We start from the raw sequence: 20,754 nt of genomic DNA, 5'->3' as shown, positions 1-20,754 counted from the left end.
TCATTGTGTACCATCCATTATTGTCATGCATTGGCTTCGATTATTTTTCAAATGCAATCTTACTTTTCCTGGTAGTTGCTATATTAAAAATCGCCCATAAACTCATGAATAAACTTGTGCATTAGCTGAATGAAATAATGCCTACAAACAAATACCGGAATTGCAGAAATCGATTTAGTTTATGACTTTTGAATCTCAAAGGAAATCCAAGATGAAATTCATAAAAGTACTGAAATCTGCAATTTATACCACTATCGCATCATTGAAAACTTTATTTCGCATTTTAATTTAAATGAAAAAATATTTACATTTAAAAATTACCAATTTAAATTTACATTTAAATTAAATATATTGCTTTTTTTCTTTCTTCATAATAAAAACATTATTGCGCAGAAATTTAAATACAATGCGAAATATTGTGACATTTTTTAAAAATTAATATGAAGCGAATATTTTTATATTAATTGATGTACAATTCTTGTAAAAAAATTACGATCATAAATGTATATTAGTGTATTTTTACAGAGCTCTTACCTCATACATCAGGTGCTGATTTCCGTCGAAATCAGCGAAGTCCTCCTGGACCACCTCCTCCTTGTCCTGGCGTCGAAGGCGGCGACGCAGGCTCGACCTGCAAAACATTAAAAAGAAAAATGTCCAAAGACATGGTTAGCATATATAAATCGATGATGATAGAATGTAACTATAATTTTAAAGTGGAATATTAGTTTTTCACACACACCGCCGTATAGTCAGGTTCTTCGATAAGGATGAGCAAAGACAGATTCCTCAATCAAAACAGTAAAATTCGTTATAAGAATTAAAGCAAAATATTTATTCTACCACGATGGAAGCTACTGAATGAACTCACTCCTGACAGCATAAATACTCTCGACACCCGAAACCGTTAACTTTAATTTCTTATCTTGATTATTTTATATTTCTTTTTTTTCTGATTTAATTTTTTTTTCAAAAACTGCTAAGTAAAATGCACCACTTAAATTATTCTTTTTATTTCTTCCTAACTCTATTAAGCACAGTAATAATTATATTAGAACAATTGTGTTATGCAACTGCCAAGCACTAATTAAGGAAAGGTGATTACAGACTGTTTTGCTCATTTTCTTCTCAGATTTTTAAATGGCCAGCAAATATTTATTCTTTTAACATGAATTGTTACATCATAAAAAAAATATTTAGTTGTTACATTTCTGAAAATAATAAGATCTTCCGTTAATAAAGAAGATGAATAGCATTGGCAGAATTTCATTCATTTAACTGAAATGGTATAACAACTATTAATTATTGGTTGTTGCTTAAACATGAATTTATAAAGTTTTACAGATGAAGTTAATCATATTTGTTCATTCATTTAAAACCGTGCAGTATATACTTTTTTCGTGACAGAAACACGACGAATTCTCGATTGGTCTGATAGTGAACCATTATAAAATGTTTACAGTTCATAAATCAGATTAGTACAGAATAAAAAAAAAAAGGATTTTAGACGAAGTTCTAGTACAAAAATAAGACAATAATGTTTTTAACCTTAACCTTTTTAACCTTTTAAAACCTTAAATACTTCGCTCACTCGCTCTCCTACAACTTCGCATTGTTTCGAATTTATCAGTATCGATTCAGGTTACAGTTAGGTGATAAAGATTGGTCCTAATTTTTTTTCCCACTCCATTCCTTTGGTAATACTATAATTATTGTGGATGGAAGAATATGTTTTGTGCAGAATTTTATGAAATAATCTAATCATGTATTATTTTGGATATGCATTAAAGAATTGCATTTTTATTCCCAGTTACTAGATTTTTTAAAAAGTTAATTGAGATACGACATCAGTTACTGCTAAAATGTCCATAAATTGGAATTTCAACCAATCAATGAAACCTCAATCATTGATTATAATAACTTGTTCATTGATTTCGTCCATATTAGAAAAGCTTTAGTTCGTTGACTTTTTAAAATGGAACTAATATCCTAAATCATGGTTCATGTAAACAGGAACACCTTTTAACCGAAAGGAATTGATAACAAATTTTAAATTTCAATGGACCAAAACTAACTTCATTGTTTTTAAAAAAAATCCCCATAACCAGCAATCATAGTTACGAAATTTGAACATGCCTCGCCATCTCTGATAGTTAAATTATATTCTTTTCGACAAAAAATGAAAATGCATCGATACATTACTCGATAACATAAATCGATGGTTTATTTTCATGCTAAAACTAAAAAGGCGCATTGAAAGATTTCCAAAGATCAAATTTCTTGAAGTATTTCTCAAAGGTGTGATAAAAATTGTTACCGATTTGCAAGAATTTTTTTTGTTATTTTTTTAAAAGCATCTCAAGAATATTGAGAGTTGGAAAATAATATTACAGGGAAATGTTATATCAGTGTAAACAGTGTTGAATTCATCAAGATTGGAGTAGATTTCGGCTCTATTTCAGGCTTGGAAAAGACTAGCTAGCGTCGATTTTAGAAAGATATCATCTATGCACAACCAAATATATGATTTCTTAATACGTGTTTGATCGGAAAAATTTTGACATGGAGAGTTTATATAATTTCCATTATGGTTAGGAGTTGGAGGATTGAAGCCAAAATTAGAAGGGCAGTTTAAAATATGTCTCACATCTTCTTCTGGATAACAAGATATCTAAGAAATAGGACAAAAGTGCGATATATTTACAAATAATCAATTTTGACAAAAACTGGGAAACACTTCCTAAACTGAAATTAATAGATGATTCTTCAGATTACCATATACTCAGAGAGAATTTTGAAAAATGCAATTGCACAAATGAGAATTCCGGTTTTGATTGCCCTTTTTTTCAAAAGACTTTTTTTTTTCTAAATTATTATTTTCATTGAAACGTTGGAGTCAAATGTTTTGCACAAAGTTTTTAGTTCTTATTCAAAGCTAGATAAACCCAATATTTATATCAAGGTTAAACATTCTCAGAAACTATTTGGCAGTCAAACTGCTTTCAGAAGATTTTCTTTTGCACCATAGATTAATATCTTTAAATAGCCTTTTCGATTAAAGAAACGAAACAAAGAAAAAATATTTAGAATGAGTTTCGTTTGACCCATAAGCCAGAAAGGCGCAATGATAGAAATGACCTTCTTCTTGATTAATTTGTTTTATGGATATATTCACAATAATAAGAAGGTCCTAATTTATATATCCGGATCCTAGTGTTTTGGAACACAATTTCTTGATATCGAATTTCGAAATCATCAGAAAATTGAAATGATTCCATATAATTGTTACATGTCATCATTAATTTAAAATATTTTATTACAATATTCTTAGTTATCTATCTTTAAACACCATTTTGCAATTTATCATCAATTATAATATTTTCCCTAACTGAGACGAAAATGTTTACAAATACGAATACGATAGCGTTGATTTTTTTATCTGTAAAGAAAAGGCCAAAATGTTACGAATAACTTTCGCGATTAATAGCATCAGTACTTTCAGATTCTAACATGTTTAAAAATACCATATTTCCCTTTAACACATGACATATCTGAATGAGCATGCCTAATCAATATGTAATTATAAAATAATGATTATTAACATTATTTAGAAAACACTTTTTCTGAAATAAATAAAAAACTTTTTCGAACCTTTGATCTTGGTAGAAAAAAGAAATAATTTTGTCTACTTACTTTCGTACTTCGCAGTTGTATAAGGAAAGAAAATTGAAAGCAATACTACTATGAAAAAACAGTTCATTTAAAAAAGTATATTGAAGTGATTAGTTCAAAACATTATTTCAACATTCTAATTTACAATAATTTAATTTTATTATACGAAATTTGCTTCCATTATCAGTATGTTTTGAAATCTAGATACAATCTCGTCACCTTGATTTTATTGGAAATGGTTTATTTAAACGGCTTTGAGTAGGAAATAATTTTCAATTGAAATAAATTGCATATTATGAAATATAAACAAGAATCTCATCAAAGAGTAAGAAGGAGAATTTTATTGGTCCTTCATTTGGTTGAAATGTTATCGTACTGTCCTTCCCTGTGTCAGGTTTATGATCAAGATAACATTTGTTCTTAAATGTTAAATAAAGAGAATGTGTTCTTTCCTTATGTTTTCAACACACTTTCATATAAGGTGTTTTTCACATAGTTTAAAACTTAATAATGACAAGTTAATTTTCGATTGCATTGAACATATTAAAAAGCATTTTTTCAAAGACATTATCGTTGTACAGTTATTTTTATATTTTGTGATTAAAAAAATTACAACCCGCTTTCAAAATTGATAAGTAAGTGAACACAATGAGGGGAAATCAAAGCTTTATAAAGCACGGTTCAAGAGAAAATATCTCTTTGAATGTTTGAGGAAAAATTCATTAGAGTTGAAAGAAATTTTCAACCAAAATGCCATAATACAAAATACGAATTAAAATTTGAATTCGGTGGCACAGCAATAGTTATGTAAATAAACAGTATTAAAAATTATAAAGCATTTCTCTTTATTTTGATTTTCAGTATCCAAATGAATTAATAAGACAAGAAACTACAAATTATCTCCTTCTATTAACTTAATCTAGACTAAAATAAATTTATTTAGCTATTTCTCTTAAGTACAAGCTAATCTTCGAAAGAAAATTATTTTTGTAAAGAAAGTCAATGTTTAATTTAATACTTCATGTAGTATAGAAACTGTTTTTAAATACGATATGGAATTAAAAAAATTTTAATTGCCGCCAAATTTGAAAGTTTTGTAGCTTTCACTCGCCATATTTGGCGATTGTGAAAATTAATTTGAGTTCTAAAAGGCTTTGAAATTTACATGAATGTAATCCGTAACTAGCATAACAACTAAAAATCAAGCAGTTTCAACTGCCCATATTTCTTTGAGAGTACAAAATGTTATTTCCTTAGCAGATATCTTGATTCTGTTTACATTAATAACATAACATCATTAACGATATAAAATCCTCTCATCAATTTAAACTCCTTAAAGATTTTGATATCCTCCAAAATAGAAGCAGTCTTGATAAATGATGAAATGTCTGCGACTTTTACCGCAAGAAGCAACATTTTCTGAAATGTAACCACGATTTAAAGTCGCTGGATGTCCAATGTTAGTGGTATGTCTATTCGGCATATCTAAGGACATTGCTTATACATTTTTATGTAACAATTGTATTTAAGTACAATAACTCATATCTGGGAAGAGTTTACACAAGACATTTATTTATGTACAGTGTATGTGTTTCAAGAAATTGCAATACTTAAAGGTTTCTTTCTGTATGTTTTAAATATGATTCATGAGAATAAATTTGAATCCTAACTATTACAGAACAAATCTAGACCAGTCTGGCGAAATATAGATGCTTACAGAAATAATGTAAACAGCAATATTATCTTGCAGATACTTTTCTTTTAGCATAGCGTTAGAAAAAAACTGCCAAATGATAAATTGCCAAATCGTAGTCAGAATTTTCATTAAAACGGCATCTTGTAGGTGATTGGAAAGCTAACTATTTGAACTGCATTTGAAATATAAAATTATTTCTTGTTTCCTATTTGCAAAATTACAGTATCGTTGTAGATAACAACACTTCTTATGCATTTATTTGGTAAAATAAGAGCACCCGAGTTTTCATATGTACTCTCTTCCCTACAATCTCCAGTAATCTTAAATAAATCGTTTCATTCCGAAAAATTCAGGTTTAAATATTTAATAATGGTAATGAAACGATTACTGTGTAATTAATTCAAAATGTATTCGAGAAATAATAATAAATTTGTTATTAATTTAATAGATAAATACGTGATAACTATTTGAATTTTATAAAAAATAAAATTCGTTTTTTTTTTTTGGCTGGAAATTATGAAACTATTTGCCAAGAATTCGTTATTATCTGATGTTTTGATCATTACAAACGAGCGATGTTCGTTTTAATAAGAAATAGCAATTGGCTACAAACAAATAACATAATCAGCAAATGTATTTTGCTATACTATTGGCGTTAAGATCAGTAAATCAATTTTGCCATAATGGAAGAAATAGTTTGTCGATTACCGGTACAGCTAATGCGGTTAAAATAGTATAAAAAATATAAATAATCTTTTGTAATGCGAATAATATACAAGCCATTTATTTATCGTCAAAGATGGCACGCACGTAGATCTTTTGGTAGTTAAAATATGACCATAGCAATAAATAAAACCGAACCTTATTTGGAAACTGCGAGAGATATTTTAATTTCTAAACCACTTCGAAAATACAGATACATAATTAAAAGGTTTCCAACAACGCTCTTCTTCGGTGATCGTAAAACTAGGGAAGGCTTATGCCTCTTCATAAATGTAAATTTTCTTCTTTATGGTATTCAATAAGAGTTAATAATAAGCCAATTGTGCCAAAATCGCTACAATCATCCGAATAAGCGCCAGATATCCGCCAATTTGAATATCAACAAAAGATATAACAACACTTGTAAAACAGCAATATAAACTGGGATATTTTATGAAAAATCGCTGCACAAACGAAAGTTCTTTGTTTGCGAATGCACATCACACTAAATCTTTTATGTTTCAGCTTAAAAAACACATCAGAATAAAAAAAATTCGCAACTGATCACTCAATGTAATTCTAAGAGCTGGTTATTTATTCATTAATTGAACCATTTTTCTTTCGATCATTTAAATTTTCGGATTAGGTTTGATATACAGTCATTTTCGTCAAAAAATTAACTTATCGCCAAATTTTAGCGGAATGGCAGAATGTGGCGGGAACGACAGCAAAAGCACCACAGAAAAATCGCCAACCTCGCAAGGCGCCAGATGACTGTATATCAAAGCTTAGCCTACTTTTCTATAGAATTTAAAGTTTCCACCCATATAATCATAATAAAAAATGACTTTACAACTTGATTTCAACGGCATCCAAATAGCGCCAAGAAAAAATTTCGCTAAAATATAGAAATATGCTCAAGTACATTATTATTTATTATGAAAATTTTAGAACGTGCGAATCGCATGATTCATAGCTTGACGATTGAAATCGCCAAATTGGCGAAATTTTTTCTTGGCACATTTTAATTGCCGTTACAACCGACAACTACCAAAATGATAATCAAATTCAAATTTAATATTTAGATTAATTAAGTCGTTGCAGCGATGTATTATAATCTCTCTATCTTTGTTAATCTTAGGGAGATCATAACATTTTACAACAGATTTCGGGGAAAGTTTAAAATGTACAGCCAAAAAATTATTTTCGATAATTTTATCCGGAAATACATGCATTAAATTATACATCTAACAAGTCATAAATATCTTATATGAGGTATTAGGAAATGAAATCAATTGAAGAAAGAAGATATTGGTTATAAAAATAGGAAATGAAAGTTATTAATATATGAATGCGAATAAAAGAACAAAGATATCCGTTATGTTACTCATACAGTTTTATTATTCAATTGGTGTAAATTTTATTCCAAGCGTACTTTATAAGAAAAGGTTTAAAAGTTTTGAATTACTTACAGTTTCTTCCTGATCCAACGTAGACCCATTCCGAATTGAATCTGAAAATACACTTAAAACAACTAACAATAATAAATAATAAATAAAAGTAATAATATAGAGTAAGCAAAATAATAAAAAATTATCACTTTTTCACCACAAAATTTGTCGCTTTCTGAGAGCGCACAACACAAGTAGTGAAAATTTTCAAAATGGCGGATTTTATGATTGAAAAGAACATTCTAGAAGGAATAACGTCATGTATGACGTCATAATATCATGCGTCAACAATACAAAAATATAGTTTATTAGACAGATAAACAATAACATTAATAATTCTATTAACAGTTACAGTTATTTAACATTTTATTTCTGCTGTTCAAATTTTGAAATTAAGCGTTGAATGTAAACGGATTATTTAAATTAGTGTATTCTTAGTTTAGTTAATTAAAATATAAGAAAAAAACAGTAGCAATAAATTAGAAGAAATTAATATTATTAATATTGTATAAGCTTTATTGTAACTAAGGCAGAGACTATTTTGATATTTTTTCCTCACATTTTGATTAAATATTTAATATGCTCACATTTACCATCCATATACATGGAATATGTGACTTATTACATAAACATACAAAACTTTATCTACTTATGCAGAAGAAAAATAACTTCATACAAATATAGAAATTTTACATACACTGACTCGAAAACTCATCACAAAATAAAATGACAATAAAACAAAAGAAAAAGTGATGAAGGAACTGTGATATTAACCAACAAGGTTGTGTTTCTGCTTGTATATACTTTGTGAAGAAGTGCTTTTGTTTCTGCAGCATACTGCAGGTATCGTCGATAAAATTTTACTCTGACAAGGAATGTACGAAGTTCATGCACTATAAGTGTAGTCTGTTATGTCTTCAAGCAGTGGACTTGAGCATTTTGCAACTATAACATATCAAAAGTATTCTACTTGTTCAATTCCAATCACTATTTTTGTTGCATAGATTTATAAAACAGACTCATGCAATCTATCCAAGCGTAGATGCCTTTTTATGCTCTTCTTCAATAAGTTATGCTAAGAACACGTCATCCAAGTTTGGAGAAGCAAAATACATTCCTCATAATACATCCATATGAAAAACTGAAAGATGGAAGTAGCATATCTCAAGCCAAATCTCAAATCTTTAAATTCGTAAAGCCCAAAAGTTGTATTAAGTAATCTTGCTTTGCAATCTGTTAAAGACATTATGAAATAAATAAATATCGGTAAAGAACGGTTCATTAATTATTGGAGAGAAATTAGACCACAAATCTAATTAAAGATAGCGGGTTAAATTATTCAAAAATTTGCGCTATCATTTAATTCTGGGCAATAAATACTTAGAAAATACAGAACCTTAATTAAAGCCATAAATTAATGTAAAAGTTCTAGTCTAATGATTTTTTAAATACGAAGATAAGGTTTACAGTTAACGGCTATCATTTAAGTTATAAATGCGCTCACGAGAACTGAAAACTATAATTGTGTTTGCAATGAAAAAATCCTTTTTTAAATAAATAAAACTTTTGTAATTAGTATGAAATAGTTTTAGTTAATAATTATCAATTAAATTATATTTCTTATAAATATATTGAGTTGCTTTTTAGTTTTATCAAATATATACATATTATCCTAATTTTAAGATTCAGGAAAAAGCGTAGCTACGGATTGTAAGAAATGACCATTTTTATATTAATTTTTCACTTTAGTGTTTTAATTCATGTAAAAGACTTTTGGAAGAGCTCAATCGAATATTAGTAGATAAATAAGGAAACGAATACTTGTGGTTATAAGAATTAGCGGACGCCTCAGAGAAGAATTACCAATCGAAGACAAGTGAAAAAGAATAGTTTCTTTTAAATATTGAAATTGAAGCTGTAAAACAGAAATGGGATTTTATTTTTTAAATCTGAAAAAAAAAACTGATTATGATTTTTTCGAAACATAAGAATATTATAAGCATTAGCCTTTATTTGTACCCCAAACCTTCGACGTATAGAGTCAAGTCCCTGTGTCCAGCTATCATACCCGTGCGGACCGAGACTGTTTCAGCGAAGTAAATTTACTGCTGTAAAACTCGTCACATATTTAATCGAATCTTCAACCGAAAAGATTACAAAATTGTTTTGTCTGTTTCACACATGTCTTCATCGTTCTTATGGATATATGAAAAGCGTTTAAAATTATTTATGAATAAAAAGATAATCAAGAAGAACTGAAATTGTTTTTAAAGAATAATAGATATGATAATAAAAGTGAGGGAGAGTTTTTGCTTTTTGATCGGTAATTCTTATATGCAGATCTATTTTTTAAATGCTATTCCAAAGAGATTGTCATGCCTCTAACCTCCACGTAGCTGTTCCGGTCTCACGGCTGAAAGGAGATAAAGTGAAGAGAAAAAAAAAGTTGCGCGAGGGAGTTGGTGGCTGAAAACCGGTAAGCGCGTGCGTTTGTAGGAATTCCGGTGGGAATTCCGAGAAATGAGTTTCAGTTTTAATCGGAATTTAATTGTACATGTGTAAATTAGCAATCAATAATTTAATCCCTATGACATAATCATAATAATCAACCCGTAGTAAACTTGTGCTGCCAAGAAAAGTATTATCATTTGTATCAAGGTATGAGTCAGAGGTTATTACTCATTAAATTGTATAAATTTACGTTTCTGGAATTCCCGTGTTCTCATTTGAATCGCATTTGGAACTGAAAGCGTTGTGAAATTCTGTGAGTCAGTTCTACATATTTGAAACATATATTCTCATATTTAGTCAGTTCTACTTATTTTATTGTTGTGGAGAGTAAAATAATAGTATATTGATTGAAAAGTATTTTTGATCACTTAAAAAGAATGTTTAAAATGTGTGATTATATGAAAAAAGATTGTTCAATCCTCGAGCGAGTCTGGATGTATGTCTCTAATATAAGTATTGCAATCATTTCAATGTGTTAACTTCTGGCCACAGTAGGTCGCTGAATGGGAACATCCACAAACGTTATGCTTTGCATTTCTTCTTAATTCAATCAAATATTCTGCGAGAAGCACTATATAATGAATGCGAATTAGTTTTGTTCACGTATGAATTGTCCTCTTCTCAATGTTTTGTGTTATTTATACTAATTTTTGTTAATTTTTTTTTTTTTTGCAGAAATTCGTGTGATATTCCAACTAAAAAATAGGGATATCGCATGAATAAAAAGAATATTATTGAAAACTGAAAAATAATCTTTTAGAAAAACAACGAGGTAATATTGTTACGACGCTTCAATTTCACAAAGTCCGTAAAGTCGCCGGATTCACTGATAGTGGGCGTATATTGTGAAAACAATCAACAGTCCTAAATAACGAACGATGACTTTTATTAAACACAAAGACAAGAATAGGCAGACAACAAATATACGAACACAGGCAACACATAACAGCACACTACTAAACACAGTAGCCCACAAGTATGTAGTAACAACAACCACAACACAAAAGCAGCCAGACGGAATTCAGCAGGAGAGGGAAATCTTCGTAGCTTCACTCTACGGTCTCTCCAAACACCTGCAATCCTCCACTATCTCCTCGCTTAAGCTGTATCCAATGCCGACTCACTACTACACGATTGGCTACTCTTCATGCTGATACGATGCCGCTTCCATAGTAAACACTAGAACTCGGCACACAGCTCAATTTAGAAATTACTTGAGCTCTACACAACATTTGCTCTTAGCTGGACTGTTCCAACTATTCCCCGTTGACTCTTTCCACGATTCAATACGCAACTGTTTTCGGCCTGAGACTGCCGGCCTTTTATAATTTCCGGAGGAAGGCAGAGAAGGTTCTCAAACTATCAAGCATATCTCGATAAATATTGGACCTATATCCAAAATTCTAGAAGATTCAACTACTATTTAATTTGTAGCCAAAGTCTTCAAATGATCGCCAAGTTTGCCACTAAGCCCGGGGGTCACTGATCCGGAATCCGATCAACATCGAATAGAGCTGGTCATAAAACGGTCTTTTCAGTGATTGAACTAACCGTGTTGGGAAGCAAAATTATAGATTTGCAACAGTATTTATTTCACGATCTCTCTTATTCCATCACAGGATTCGAATCTATCACTTCTAGTATCTAGGTCACAGTTTTAACCTGTAACTTAAATGGCCCATGTTTTGTCTGTTTGAAAAATCAGTTGTAAGCAATATTGTATGATTGAATGAGAGTCAGTTTTTCTCATGAGTAAATTATTTAGATTAGAAATCTGAATATATTCTGATTTTGAATTTTAATACTAAATTTTAGCTACTAGTAGGAGGTAGAATAATAATAATTTTCCTCTAGTAATTACAATAAATTTAAAAACGAGGAGAATTTATGAAAATATTTGTTAAATAAAATGAAATTTCATGCTCGAACCGCCAAACCTTAATTCCATCACAAATTAATGATGAACCAGACGAGAGCATTATTTCCGATACACATATAACTAACATTTGTAAAAAAATCATTTTAAATCTGTTAGCGATGTAAATAGTAAAACAAATTTATACCGTGTTTTACTATTTTTATACTTTCTTTAAATTTTTAGCTAATGACACAGAATTGTTATTTTTATATTGTTTAATACCCATTATAGAAAGATAAAATATTGGGTCATCTTCATATTTCTGACCATCCTACCCACGAAAAGCACATTTTTTGGAATTATGTCTGTTCACTTGGGAAAACGCCTACAAAAATAATTTTATAATGTGCAATCTTTTCACCACGTGTACATATCTTTATTAACCCTTTGCCCTCGAATGGTGACTCTTACTCACCACATGATTTAATAGTCCCTGAAAGCATCCATAATAGAATCGGAGATAAGAAAAGTTATGTGCAAATGAAACAAATGTTCGATGACAGCAGCTGCTTCAGGCTATGAGATATTAAACAATATTTTCGATTTTTCCTCTCGGAAACTTTGGTAGAAATGATTCCGTAAACGTCGCACAACCTTAAGATTAAAAATTTCACTTTTTCAATGATTTATGTCCTTAAAATATGAAAAATTATCTTTTACTTGATAACGTGAACTACTCTACCACTATTATTTTGATTTTTTTTCTTTTCTTTTTATAGAAATGCTTCGCATTTGACATAAAAGTATCTGTATAAAATATTCATGAGAACATCTTTATTTCAAATCACAAAGGGTGTATAAATTAATTTCAATAAAATTAAAACTTTTCAATAAAAGTAGCATCTATTACCCAAAAAACCGAATTCTCAATTTGAGCGCTGTAAGTAAAACAATTTGCCATGCACAGCATTTAATTCTTTCAGTCATTACATAACAGGATAGAGTTAACATATAATATACCAGCCTATAAACATAGTTTATTAAAATAGTGGAAGATATTTAAGACATTATGAAAATTTAAAAGACTGGAGAACGTTAATCATCGACAAATTATAATTGAAAATGTTTAATAGCCAATACCCACAGAATTTTAAAAGAATAACTGTCTATCAATTTCACTAATATCCGGCATTATATTACAATTAACTGAAAACCAACAATTTTACACTAATTATTCCTTGCAAAATTAATTTTGACTTGTTTATAATGTTTATATCAGAAATGCACTTTTAGTGAAAAATTTTATTTGAAAAACGATTTCTTGACAATAAAACTTCTAAGAAAAAGTTAAAAATGGTTTGTAAATTTATTTTCTAAAGAACACTTCCAGTCGTTGGTGCATATGAAAGTTTCACATGCACCTACTGATGCGATTTTTATCTCCTTTAAACTGAATATAAAAAACTATAAAATACGTTTTTTCAAAGATATTTCGAGTTTAAAATGCTGCAACACTATAGCGATCAACAAGAATAACTGGACTAAAAGAATATTTGCAATTAAAATAGTATGGTCTCGACGCTTAAATTTTTTCAAATGACATATTACCTAATTTGGTATCGAATAAAACTTTGCTAAAGTATAATGGCTGGCAACTTATCGCGTAGTGGACATTTTTCAATCTTGTTTACGATGTTTTTGAATCTAACAAATTTTTTTATAGCATACCTTCATTAATGATGAATAACAGTAACACACAACACTAAATAATACTAATATGAATTTAGTAATAAAAATTAATTTTGAATTTATGGAAGTTTGTTAAAACAAAATTACGTACCCTTTTTATATCTTAAACAAGGAACGGCACATTCATGACAGTATTCTTTGGATTAATACTGTTTCCGAAACAGTATCTGCAAGCTCTTGCAACCAAGACGTATATACCTCGATTATGATGGTTTTGCCACTTTCTAGGCATCCGAAGTGGACAATAAAAGTCATATTCCAGAAAACATTGAGCAGTATCTTCCATTACCGAAGATTTCATTTCTGGACCAATTCTTCCAAGACAAAAAGAAGATCAATAACGCTTAAGGTCCATTTTGAGTCATATCAAAATTTAGTCAAGTCTGATTCGGGAACAAAGCCTTCTTGTGGCATGGTAAAAATTGAGTCGCTGCAGCATTTTTTTCCCGTTCAACACTCGATGTTCTCAATTACGGAGTTCCCGATTGTTTCTAAGTTTATGCAGATGCAACTGAATTGTTTTCCTCTGATATTTTAACCCTTATGCAACTATTATGCACTAGATACCCTCTTTAAGTAGAGCATCGTCAATTATAGAGGACGATTACACAACCTTTCTTAAGGTCCTCCATCTCTAGACGCACATCATTTGAGTCAGTTTTGTACTGTCATTCACTAATGACTCTCCACGCTGAAAGCATAACTGCCGTGCCATTACCGAAGTATTATTATCTGACTCCTATTGAAATCTCAAAGATAAAACATTTGTTTATACTGAAATGTTCAATTCAGAAATGTACATAAAAGCTTTCAACGTGTTTAGCAAACCACACAGATCTGCATTGACTGAAGGTTCAGGGGAATATCAAGCTCTGACGTCATCTCGACAGACATATCGATATCTATTATTTGAATTTCTTTTTCTCCCTAGCAGCACGAACATTTTTTTTGAATGCCTGAATTATGATCTTTATAAAATAGTGAGCATCCTATAGTAAAGGAAAAACACAAACAAGACATAAAAATTTAAAAAAATAGAATTAAAAACTATGAAGAAAATCATATTAAATTTTTAAAACTATTACTGATTATCCAGATATTGTAAATTTTATTGCTTCGTTTATGTAGAGTCTTCAAAACGACCTCGTTTTGATGATGTCCATTGTTTCTCTTTTGAAGTCATGGAGATTAAACCAGTAGGTATTGTCCCTTTAATAATTTCTCTCATACTTTCTAATAAAAGCGAATTTGCATGTTAGGTGGATTTTTTCCCAACCGATTAAAACCGAAATTTGATTTAAAACTACACTTAAAGTCACCATATTTGATATATTGAACTCTTTGCATTTTTGAGTCATCACATTAAAATTTTCCCGATGTTGTCTAACAGACAGTCAACCCCCCATTGGATTTGGCTCGAATTTTGATAAGTGTCTACAATACAGATGCAAATTCTGTGTACTGAATTTTATCCCCCTAACTCTTATTGTTTAGTAGTTATCGTGTTAACTTATATTCAAACAGCCGGACAGACAGGCTAGCTCTGAATAGATTTTGCTCTACATTTGATAGAAATCTACATATGAGGTGTAAAGCTTTATATCAAATGACATCCGTCTAGCTCAAAGCAGATTTTAAGTTACTTTTCTCATAGACGGACTGACAAACATTTTATAAAAATGTGCTTATGGAATTCAGGAAGGTTCATCAAAATCTCAAATTCCAAATTTTTGATGGTTATAATATTTTTTTTCTATACTTCGCTGAAAGAGAGAAAAAATGCAAGAAGATAATCGGATTCAGCGTCATACAACATTCAGGGATAAGCTAGAAACAATATGCCAATCAGATTTCGTATATTCGTGAGGAAAAGATGATTTATCATTCCTCCTACACGAGTTGAAATAAATAAAGGGAAAAAAATGACATTCTTTAAATTTTAGTGATGATGTCTGGGTTTCGAGATAGGAACACAGCAGGCTGAAGACTTAATCACTCACTTAAATACGTTATGTATGTTGGACTGGTACATATTAAATTTATTATTTAAGATTCAAAGTTTGGAAATGGATGTGGTATGGAAATTTGAACACTGGAATCAGCTGCTGTAGACATTATTTTAACACGTCTGAAAGTTATGGAGATCAGTCTAAAATAATGTTCATTTAGATCAGAAACACTGTTTTAATTTGATTTAACTTAGCAATAAATAAAATGAAACCAAACATTTGCCAAAAAATACCATACACAAAGAATGCAATCTTAAAAGAAAACTAAAATTAAGATGAAAATTGTCAGTTGAGAAAGAGTAAACATGCTGCAATTTATTAACATGACTTCGTTGAATAGTGCTAAAGTAACTAATCATAAATCCCAATTTCCATTAATTTAAATGTTTTTTTGTATCTTTAATTATTTTACTTATAATGAAGTGCCAAAAAAGTGCATCGAATAACAATTTTTGATATTTTTCTAATCAAAGTTGAAAATTCGAAAATTTTGAATCTATATTTTGAAGTTAAATCGAAAATGATAGTTGCTTCTTTCTGACCAAAATGAAAATAAAGATAATTTAGATGCACGAATTCGAATTTTCAGCGGATTCTATAAACGTAAACTTTTTGAGAAATTTTCTTTTTGGTTTCCCAAAAACATTCGAAAAGTGCTGGGATCGATTTGTAAAACAATACCAACTTTATTTTCGAAAACATATATAGAAAATTACAGAAATTTCAAATATAAAAAGAAGAAATCGAACAGAATGATATAAGAAAGTTGTAAAACATTCTGAATTTTATTCGAAACTTATTTAAGAGTGAATAGATCCTATTTGATGCCATATGCTTTAAGGGGTTCTGGGACATATAAATCCTCACATTTTGCAATTTCATTGTTTAAAATGACGTTTGAATCATTCATCCATCTTAATTATAACGAGAAATATAATTATTTTTGTGGTGTGTTGTTTTGAAAATCGAGCACTCAGACAACTTTGTCATGCTCTACGTACACAAATAAAAGATGGAAAGGGACGTAAGGACGTAAATTGAGATCTGCCATTTTAGGAATAAGTGAAAAATATTGTTGAATATAATAAAGTGATAGAATAGAATATTCCTTTGTTATCCGTAGAATATTATTGTTCAAAATTTAATTTATTTCATGTTTAACAATGAAATTTATATCATATGAGCATGTCGTTACATATAATAATACATAACAATTAGGTGTCTTTATTACTCCAAATTTCGTTTTGTAACAATTCATTTTACACTATTTCAGCAATTTCAAAAATAATTATTACCGAGACTCCTCTTCTGAAGGCGTCATTTCACCTCCATATTGAAGAGCTGTTAGCAGAACTTTTTGTTTGTTCTGATTAGCTCAGAAGAAAATCCCATCGAAATAAACTGAAATGTTGACCATCTTGTTTTAATGCAGGTAAGTTCCCTCTCTATAAATCATTTTGTGCATAATACTCCAAACATTATTTGAAACAACGCATTGTCTACAATTTAAGCAATGTTGAATATCTTTATTCTCCGATGATGCCAGGAAAAAGTGTTTTCACATATATCTTGCAAATTTGCACAAGCAAGCAATTTTCATTTCCCAGGAATTTTTAAGAAATTTTTTGAACATTTTTAAATATTTGTCATCTTCTCGTACAGTAACAGGTTTAAAAGGAATATACTAAAATCAGTATCCTTAGAATGTGTTTGTTAAAAAAAGAAATAATTTTTGAAGAATTTTAATTTCCTTGGAATTCGATGACTTCCGTTGGCTGTAATTTTTAGACTCCTAACGCTATGTTTCCCTTATTCGATAAATGTACTTAACTAAAAATTTAAGCTGATTTAAAAAATAAAAATGAGAATGAGGATTTTAATGCTACTTATGTTGTTTTGAAATGAATATTTTGCACGATACCAATTAGATAACTATATTTTTATCGTCTTTTTTTCGTAATTTCATTTCTTTTAAATTGCAGTTTTAAAAAATTAATTCATAGTATGTGAAAAAAATTTATATCATTATGAAGTATTATATTTAATCAGGAGGAAGAATTTTGCAAAATGGTAAAAGCACAGGTGATTACAAACTGTATTGCTGTAAAAACTATTACTCAAGCATTCATGTTTGAATTGGTAAAAGCTGGTTGGTTGGTTGGTTGGTTTGTAGGGTTTAATGGCGCAAGGGCCAGGCTTGGCCATGCTGCGCCACACATATGGTTAAAGATGAACATTGAAACTAAAATACACTCGATTTTTAAAAAGGTTATCAAAAAACTTCTTTAAAGCGCTTCATGTAAAAAAGCAAGCGTAAAATCTACAATGAAACGAAATATAAATTATAAAATCGAAAGGAAATTTCAATACAATAACATAGCAACTAATAGAGCAACAGAAAACACATTGAAATGTACATAAAAACACTCGTACATGAGAAATGGTAAAAATATATATAAAACAGATACTATAAACGCATTCAAGATTTTAAAAAGTTAAGAATTTTTAAGCTATGCAAAGAGAAATTGCAAAGCGAAGAATGTTATTTATTTTTATACTTTGTTGGAATAATATATTTAAGTTTAGGTCTTTTTTCCCTAATGGAAGGAGGTGGTGGAGTACAAACATCTTCAGATGTCTCTTCGAGTTCCCCACTCATGTCGTACTCCAGCATGTCCTCTGAAGTACTCGAAATAGTCATTTCTGTGTCAATTTCAGGGTGCAAGACATGGGTACCTTCTAACGTAGAGACACCCAAATGTTCAAAATTAGATTTATCCCCAATGCCAGGGCATGCGTCAATTTCTGTCATTTTTTTTATAACAGAAGATTTGGTACCTTGCATCATAGCAGAGTTTGATATTTGGCGGGGTGAAGTTTTCCAGAATTTGGAAAACGATTCTTTTTCTGTTTGGGACTTAGGAGAAACTTGTTGGGATGATTTGTTTTGGTTTGGTTTTAATTTTGGATCCTTCTTGATTTTTTTTCTTTTTTGAACTTGTTTGAAGCCATTGAGATGTGGGGAAGTAGACGCACATTCTGAAACATTCTTCTCCAGATGGGAAATTTTTTCAGCACTTATTTTGGCTGAAAATGCTGTTAGAAAGGATTCAGTAGATCTAGGACACATTTCAGTAGGAATGTAAGATTTTTTAAAGGAGGAAGAATCAGAAGGTAAGTTAACAGAGATCATTTGGGTGCTTTTAGTTTCAAGGATACTTTTAGTAGCAGTTGCGTAAGTTAATCCAGAAGTGGTTGCACGAGATTTAACACTTTGCTTAGCTTGAATATAAGATATTCCTTTGGTCACTTTTTCAGACACTACTTCCTTTTCAAACTGCCACGAAGGACATAAGCGCGAAAAGGAAGTATGTTGCCCTTTACAATTAACACACTTTTCCGGTGCGGTACATTCGGAACTTTCATGACCACCTTCAGCACAACGGGCGCATGCAAGAGTCCCGCGGCAGGAAGCTTTGGAATGACCAAATCTCTGGCATTTAAAGCATCGCAAAGGATTTGGGATGTACGGCCTAACGGGTAAATTCATGTATCCAGCTTTAATGAACCCTGGTAATTTTGGCGAATGAAAAGTAAGAATGAGATGCTTTGTATTAAGCAATTGCCCATCCTTTCGTATTGTGATACGTCGAACATTAGTGACTCCTTGGCTATTCAAATCTTTGGTAATTTGTTCAACAGGTGTATTGAACAGTTCTCCACATGAGATAACTCCTTTGGTAAAATTTAGAGTTCTATGTGGAGTAACTGATACTGGAATGCTGCCAATGGATTTTATTTTCATTATCTGCTGAACCTGCTTTTCGGAAGAAACTTCGATAAGCAAATCCCCGGAACGTAATTTTCGAATAGATGATACTGCACCTAATTGACCAGATATACCCTTTTCCACAAGAAAAGGGGAAACAGAATGAAATGTCTGATTTTCAGAAGATATTATCTTCATCACAAAAAATGTATCGAAACGCTTTTCAATCAAGTAATTTTGTTCAAGGTGATGCCCACTGAAGGGAGATTTCTTTTTCTTAACCATGCAAGAAAAACAAAGTAATTCGGGCCCCGACGGCACCACCCACCACGGAGCCCAACAAGGGAAAGCAGCCACCGGCTCTGGGCAACCCCAACCTCGGCACTTACTTTGGTACTAGCCGGGACCTATACGCTCAGAGTCATCTCCAGGAACGTTGACCACCCTTAACGCCAAGCCCCAGAGAATGACCCTTTTGCTTGATCCCTAGCAAACTAACCACTTTGGTAGCTAGTCACCAGCCGATTGATACACTGGGGACCACAGTGCACCGCCCGTCTAATGGGTCACCACGCACGGCCAACACGTGGGGTTTTGGCTGTCCATGAGAAGCAAGAAGCAAACAGAGCGGCGACAGCTTCTCATGGAGAGCTCCCTCGCTTGCCGTCGAGGGAATGAAGAAACAGCAGAAAGCAGAAGGCGTAGGGGAGATTGAACATGAAGGGAGTAAAGATCCCTGGGTACCTCGGGATTGGGACACCCGTACTCACCTATAGTAGGTGAGCCCCTGAGGGGGAATTGGTAAAAGCATTACCGTTTGAAAAATGTAAGTTTGTTGGCCAAAAAGTGGTTTTTAGTCGAACCTTTTTATAATCAAAACTTGGATTTTTTCTTGCATTCCTGAAATAGATTCCTTCTCCCTCCTCTCCAAAAAATTTCAGAATACATAAAGAGAAAAACAAACATAACAAATTTAATACCAACTTTCAAATGTGTGAATATCTCCCATAAACAGCAATTTAATAACAACTTTGGCGGAAAAGCGTATTTTCGCCATGTAAGAGAAGGTATTTAGCGCATTCCTTGTGTTTAATTGCTTCGAATTCAAGGAAAGAAATTTTTTTCCATGTTATATTATAAGTACATATACAACAAAATTTATTTCTTGTGTACAATTTCCTTTTTTTAAAAATTTAAATAAAATTCAAAAATAAATCTTTAAACAAATGCATCTTTAAAGATAAAAATGATCAGTTTTAAGATCTACATTCACTTCTTTCTATACTATTTAAAAAAAATTTGCGGAAATCGAAGTGATTTTTAATAAAGAAGACATA

At 30.8% G+C, this 20,754-nt stretch overlaps 1 protein-coding gene across 1 annotated transcript; it reads right to left on the bottom strand.

Annotated features, from left to right (window-relative positions):
• Positions 1-565: 565 nt before the first annotated feature.
• Positions 566-19,702, bottom strand: LOC129985058 (uncharacterized). The gene is made up of 3 exons (XM_056094981.1): positions 18,868-19,702; positions 18,275-18,387; positions 566-631 (listed from the first exon to the last, which is right to left on the bottom strand). The coding sequence occupies exons 1-3, from the start codon at positions 19,700-19,702 to the stop codon at positions 566-568; spliced, it is 1,014 nt and encodes a 337-aa protein (XP_055950956.1).
• Positions 19,703-20,754: the final 1,052 nt, after the last annotated feature.

The sequence above is a fragment of the Argiope bruennichi genome, chromosome 9, assembly GCF_947563725.1.
Source record: "Argiope bruennichi chromosome 9, qqArgBrue1.1, whole genome shotgun sequence".
Classification (NCBI taxonomy): Eukaryota; Metazoa; Arthropoda; class Arachnida; order Araneae; family Araneidae; genus Argiope; species Argiope bruennichi.
The sequence above is the reverse complement of the archived record's forward strand: the minus strand, read 5'-3'. Positions and strand labels throughout refer to the sequence as shown.